Raw genomic sequence first — 6,561 nt, forward strand, 5'->3', positions numbered from 1 at the left:
ACTGAGGTCGGTCACATGATCTTGCGCCATTTTGCTTTTTACCAACATGTCATCAACATAGACCTCCATGTTTCGGCCTATTTGGTCTTTGAAGATCCGGCTGACCAGCCTCTGATAAGTTGCTTCAGCATTCTTTAAGTCGAAGGGCATTACTTTGTAGCAATAGGTACCCCCGTCGGTGATGAAGGCCGTCTTTTCCTCATCCTCCGGCGCCATCCGGATTTGGTTGTACCCGGAGAAGGCGTCCATAAATGTCAGTAGCTCGTGTCCCGAGGTGGAGTCCACGAGCTGGTCGATGCTAGGGAGTGGGAAGCTGTCCTTTGGGCAGGCCTTGTTCAGGTCGGTGTAGTCCACGCACATGCGCCATTTTCCGCTGGCCTTTTTGACAAGGACCACATTGGCGAGCCACTCTGGATAGGATATCTCCCGGATGAAGCCGGCCTTGAGGAGTTTGTTGATTTCCTCAGTTATCGCCCGTTGTCACTCTGGGGCGGCGCTTCGCTTCTTTTGCCGCACGGGTTTGCAGGGCTTTACTTGGAGCCGGTGGACCGCGACCTCCGGATCTATCCCCGGCATATCTGCGGGCGACCAGGCGAAGACATCCATGTTGTTCTGCAGGAAGCTGATGACCGTCTGCCCGGAAGAAGAGCTCGTGGAGAACGAAAAAAGAGGCGATTCCTCTCGCGAGCGTCAAGGCCAGAGCCGACCTGGACGGTTAGCTCAGGAAAATTTTCTTGCAGGGAAATTTGAATGAGCAGCTCACCGGGCTCCACCCGATTCTTTTGAGGGCCGACCCGCGCCTCTAAGGTCTCGGCCGAGAGCTTGTCGTCCGTTGTCGGAACCGGCTCCCTGGCTGGTTGGTTCGCCTCATGGGTCGCCATGTAGCATTGTCTTGCTACCGCCTGGTCCCCACGGACTTCGCCGATTCCTTGGCTGGTGGGGAATCGCATGAGTAGGTGGCGGGTTGAGACTACGGCTCGAAGTGCATTGAGCCCTGGTCGTCCGAGGATGGCATTATAAGCCGAGGGCAGATGCACCACGAGGAAACCCATCCTCACGGTACTTTCTCGTGGGGCGAGCCCGACTGTGACCACAAGATCAACCTCGCCCTCCACTGGGACTGAGTTTCCAGTAAATTCGACCAGCGGGGCATTCATCCTTCGCAATTGCTGCTGTTCCATCCCCATTCTAGAGTAGGCATTAAAGTACAAAACATTCGCCGAGCTCCCATTATCAATTAAGACACGTTTTACATCAAACCTATTCACAACCATAGAGACGACCACAGCGTCGTCATGGGGAGTTTCAACTCCCTCTAAGTCCTCATCCGAAAATGAGATAGTTTCCGAGGCGCGCAAGCGCTTCGGAGTGGTTCCTTCCTTTGGAGCTCCTCCAACCGAGGCTCCGCCTTGGATGGTGTTGATGGTGCCGGCGATGGGCCTGTTGGCATTTGGATTTTCGGGCTGTGTGGGATTCTCTGCGGGCCTTCCTGCGGGCCGGTTCCGTACGAACCGGTCAAGCACTCCTCGGCGGATGAGTGCTTCAATCTCGTCCCGGAGCTGGAAGCAGTCCTCCGTATCATGGCCGTGGTCCCGGTGGAAGCGGCAGTACTTCCGGGGGTTGCGCCAGGCCCCGGGATCCCGTCTTGGGGGCGGGGGCCGAAAATAGTCCCGGCCTTCGATCTCCATGAGGATCTCGGTCCGAGGAGCAGTAAGGGGAGTGTAATTTTCGTACCTCCCGTTGGGTATGCGGGACCGTGGTGGAGACCTTGGGCGAGGCGGAGACCTCTGACGAAGTGGTCCCCGCAATCGGGGCGGACTCTTCAGACGAGGCGGATTCTTGGCTCGGCGCGGGGACGGGCTTCTGGGATGGCCTCGCTCCTGGCGCCTCTTTTGCTTTTTGGAGGCCTGCTCGGCCCCGCCCCGCCTGGAAGCGACAGCTTCCTCGGCCTTTGCGTATTTCCGCGCCCGGACCAGCATCTCAGTGAGGTCAGCAGGAAAATTCTTCTCGATGGAGAAGAGGAATCGATAAGACCGGGCCCCCGTCTTCAGCACTGACATGGCAATTGACTGGTCAAGCTCCCGGACTTCCCATGTTGCGGCGGTGAACCGGTCCAAATATTCCCTGAGAGACTCTCCCTCCTTTTGTTTTATGTCGAGGAGGGAGTCGGAGGTCCGCCGCTAGGGTCGGCTGGCAGCAAAATTGCTGGCGAACTGCCTGCCGAGCTGTTCAAAGGAGGAGACGGTGCTAGGCTTCAGCCCGGTAAACCAAAGCCGGGCTGCTCCTCGGAGTGTTGCTGGGAAGGCTCTGCAAAGCATAGCCTCCGAGGCTCCTTGCAGGGCCATTAAGGCCCGATAGCTTTCCAAGTGGTCAAGGGGGTCGGTCCTGCCGTTGTAAGGCTCCACCTGAGGCATCTTGAACCTTGGCGGGACCGGCTCATCTTCAATTTGCTGGGAAAAGGGGGACCTCGTGGTGAACTCGAAGTCACCATCACGTCCCGACTTCCTGCTGCGGAGCGCCTCAATCTGGCGCTTCAGCTTCTCGACTTTCTTGTCGAGCTCATCACTCGGGGGGACCGCCGCAGCGGTCCGCTCTGGCGCAGGTTGCCCTGGGACTGACTCGGCTTCTGACGGTTGTGGCCAGTCACCAGGACCCCTCACCGGGTGTTCCCCCCAGGGGGAGGCCTGAGCACGGGGATCTTGGCCTGGGAGGGGCAGTCCGCTTACAGGAGGCACCGGCTGAACTGAGGCCGGAGGGAGTGGTGCCGCCGGGATGCCCCTAGGTTGCAGGCCTTGGACAGCGGCGGCCAAGGCCTGAACCTGCTGCACCAGGGCATCAAACTGCTCCGGCCGAACTTGGGAAGTCGAATCGGCCGGAGGTGGCGAGTTCTGGACAGAGTGTCCGGGGCTAGGTGGAGGACGTCGGAAGGCATTGGAAGCTCCCTTGCTTCTCAGCTTCATGGTCGCGACTCGGGCCCTTCCTCTAGCGCCAACTGTTGCTGGAAATTGGACCCGGGGGCGGCCGTCGGCTGGAGAAGAGGAGCTCCGCTGCCTGGGTGGCGGCGCGTCGGCGGGCGGCGTCCTTCTGGAGACCTGCAAGAAGCCGGTGGCCGGGCTCTCCGGCGCCGCACTCCGATGGTTAAGTCAGTCAGGGGTCTATATGGGGAAAGAAAAAGTGAGACGGAAAGAACCCCCCCCCCCTAAGTGGAGGAATTCCCCTTTTATAGGGAGGATCGGGCTACCTGTGACGTGACAGAGCAAATTGGTTGTCGTACAATTGGTCATTAATGCTTGATCATGTAAGTCAATGCTATCATGGTAGGAGATTACGCCGGAGTCTGTCATCACGGAGTCGCCATCATTTGTAGGCATGCGGATTTGCCGTGAGAGACTCGATGTCCGTAGGCAACGGAAACCATACGCTTTAATTGTTGAGTAAGCCCAGGGGCCTGCAAGGGCCATGCGTTTTGACTGTTGAGTGAACCGGGTGTCTGCACGACCCTTACACATTAATTGTCTGCACGACCGTGCTGCGGGTGGACGTAATCTCAGTGTGCAACTCAGGCGTCCTTAGGTTGGTAAGACTGAGTATCCCCAAGCCGGAGGAGGTCTGCTCAGTTGGCCCCTGCTCGGAGGAGTCTGTCCGGTCGGCCCCTGCTCGGAGGGGTCTGCTCGGCTGGCCCCTGTTCGGAGGGGTCTGCTCGGTCGGCCCCTGCTCGGCTGGCCCCTGCTTGGAGGGGTCCACTCGGTTGGCCCCTGCTCGGAGGGGTCTGCTTACCAAAGCGTGGCGACACTTTTTCCCCCCAACAATATGTATTTAGCCGTTGACATAGGGTATCAGTGATATGATGGCGGACTATGAGTACAATGGGATGTTTGTGTCATGTTAAGGCAGTGTAACTGCAGATTAAACAAACATAGGAAGGCTACAAGCATAATTCAACTCCCCTAACCTGAGGCACGAAGATTGGTTCACCTGTAGTTACTATTCTGTGTACTGATGCAACATTTGTTTTGCAGCCCAGGTTGCCCAATAGAAGAAAAAAACTCTTTTTCTCGCCGAGGAAATAGAAGAAACAAAATTTCTTTCCTAATCGTCCACGGACCATGGGTTGATTGTGAGACCTGCCATATTATCTCTTACCACAACCATAAGCGAAAAGGCCTTGTCCCAGGTATTTGTTGATCCTGCAAATTTTTCTATGAAGAAAATTAGATAGATTGAGTACAACACTCAACTTTCCTTATCATAAAAAGTTCAAATTGTGATGGCTTTCGTTGCTGTCAACAACTTCATTAGGGATCATGCAATTACAAATTTTGAGTTTCAATCTTATGATGATGACGATGATGTATTCTTTTCTAATTGTTTAGAGATTGATAAATCACAGGAAGAACCAGTACCAAAGTCAAATAATGAGAGACTGTAATGTTCGTATTGTGGCTCTTCGTATAACTTATTGACTTCTTTCTTTAGGGCTTGTAGCATGGATATTGTACTTTATATCTTCGTATTTTGAATCTGTGTAAACAAAAATGTTGCTTGTTTCATTTTTATTGCTATTGGAATCAAGAATTTCTATTTTGAATAATGACATTCTTTGTTACTTGGTAATCTCTCTTTGAAAGATAATTACATTATTTATTATAATATATAGATTAAAATAAAATATATAACTTGTAGATTAACAATTCTTTATACTGCATTATGTTTATATGAAAGTAATATAATAATGTAATACTATTATAATATTGTGCTGAAATAATAATACTGGATTCACATATTATAATAATAATAATATCATAATTTGTAAGAATATATCAATTTGTAGTAATCATAAATGTAATACCGTATATTAACATATTATATTTTATTTATTAAATAAAACTTTTTGAACGGTGCTTTTTACCTAGGAACCTCCATCCTTGAGTTTTCTGAAGGTCAACTTCGATGGATGTGTGCTTGATGGTGGCAGGAGGGGGGTGCTGTTTTTGTCATTAGAGGTCCGAACTATAGGGTGGTGGTTTCTGGAGACTGCTAGATTTTCGACACTTTAGTTTCTAGAGCAGAGCTGAGAGTAGCATGGGCCGGCCTGGGCCCTGCTCGGCGAGTACTGCGGGCTAGCTCAGTCCTACTTGAGGGTGACTCGACCACTGTAATTAGATGGATTCAGGGTGGCACCAGCAGTGGTGGCAAGGGCCGCCCTTTGCTTCGGAATATTTGGGCCATAACAAGTGGTGATGTGGCTTTGCAGGCCAAACATGTATTCGTATGTGGATTGGGTAGTTTCGTATGTGGCAAGTTATTCTGGGGGCACCTTGTGGGTTGGAAAAACAGAGTTGCCTAGGGCGTTTCTAGACTTGTAGTCAAAATATAAAACTATTTAATGAGTAGATACGTCGGAGAATTTCCAAATCATACTATCTACATATGATTCACGTGCTCATAGCCAAGCGATACTCTCGCGTGGTATATATATGGACTGGATTGAAACCGATCCATATATATATATATATATCGTCCTGATTGGATCTAGATCATATCTTGGTTACCCATTTATGACGACCTCGGAGGCTATAACATTCCATTTGCTGGACATTTCTTCTCTCAAACTAAATCAAGTTTACCATGGCTTTGTCTCTACTTCCAGCTTCTACGAAGTTCTTCCTCTTCTTCCTCTTCTTCCTCTTCCTCGTTGTACTTCCATCTCTCTCCTACCAGCAGAGCATCCGTCTCATTCACCGTGATTCCTTTGAGTCCCCTCTTTTTGACTCGACTACCACCACCGCAGAGAAGTGGCGGAGGGTCCACCGACGCTCGGTTGCCTACCGTGACTACTTCCAAGCAGCCCTTGAGGGCCTCAGCAACTCGCTGATGTCGCTAGCTGCAGAAGATGATGAGGCAAGCTTCGATCAGGTCGGCGGGGAGTACTTGATGGAATTTGTCATAGGCACTCCTCCGGTGCCGGTGACGGCAATGCTCGATGTGCCGGGTGACTTCAAGTGGACTCAATGCGAGCCATGTCCAGGCTGCAAACCATCTTTGGGCCCTCTTTACGACCCGTCCAAGTCCTCGACAAGCACCATGAACTCCTGCTGGTCGAATAGATGCAGTCAGCTTCTCAACTGGCGGTGCGACAACAAAAACTCCTGCAAGTATATCAAGTCCTCTGGAAACAACAGCCAGGCGACCGGTCTCCTCATGACTGACGTCTTCACCATCAATGGCATCTGCTACGAAGGCATATCTTTTGGCTGTGGCAGCGACAACTCATTCTCAACGAAACTAGCTCCGGCGAGGGTGGGCCTCATCGGGAGCACTTTTGGGCTCTTGTTCGGCTTTAATATGAAATATCGAATTCCGCATACCTTCTCCCACTGTTTTAAGAACTGGGATAAGAGCACATCTGGAAAAACCTCCAGCATTCTGCACCTAGGGGCAGATGCGAGGCTGAAGGGCACGGGGTCGGCCCCCTTGACCAGGTGCGAGGCGAGCCGTGCTACGCTAGGCGCCGAAGTTGTCTGCGGTGATCGTCAGGCGGATGCCGCTGAACCTCACTGA

The 6,561-nt window shown here is 52.0% G+C and overlaps 1 protein-coding gene across 1 annotated transcript; it reads left to right on the plus strand.

The window, feature by feature from the left end:
• The first annotated feature begins 5,628 nt into the window (after positions 1–5,628).
• Positions 5,629–6,561, plus strand: LOC103706121 (probable aspartic protease At2g35615). Its single transcript, XM_008790127.2, has one exon. The coding sequence runs from the start codon at positions 5,629–5,631 to the stop codon at positions 6,559–6,561; it is 933 nt and encodes a 310-aa protein (XP_008788349.2).

This window comes from Phoenix dactylifera, unplaced genomic scaffold (assembly GCF_009389715.1).
Source record: "Phoenix dactylifera cultivar Barhee BC4 unplaced genomic scaffold, palm_55x_up_171113_PBpolish2nd_filt_p 000186F, whole genome shotgun sequence".
Taxonomy (NCBI): domain Eukaryota; kingdom Viridiplantae; phylum Streptophyta; class Magnoliopsida; order Arecales; family Arecaceae; genus Phoenix; species Phoenix dactylifera.

Bases quoted from the DNA above. Each gene is read 5' to 3' on its own strand.
- LOC103706121 (XM_008790127.2), top strand. From the start codon at position 5,629: ATGGCTTTGTCTCTACTTCCAGCTTCTACGAAGTTCTTCCTCTTCTTC.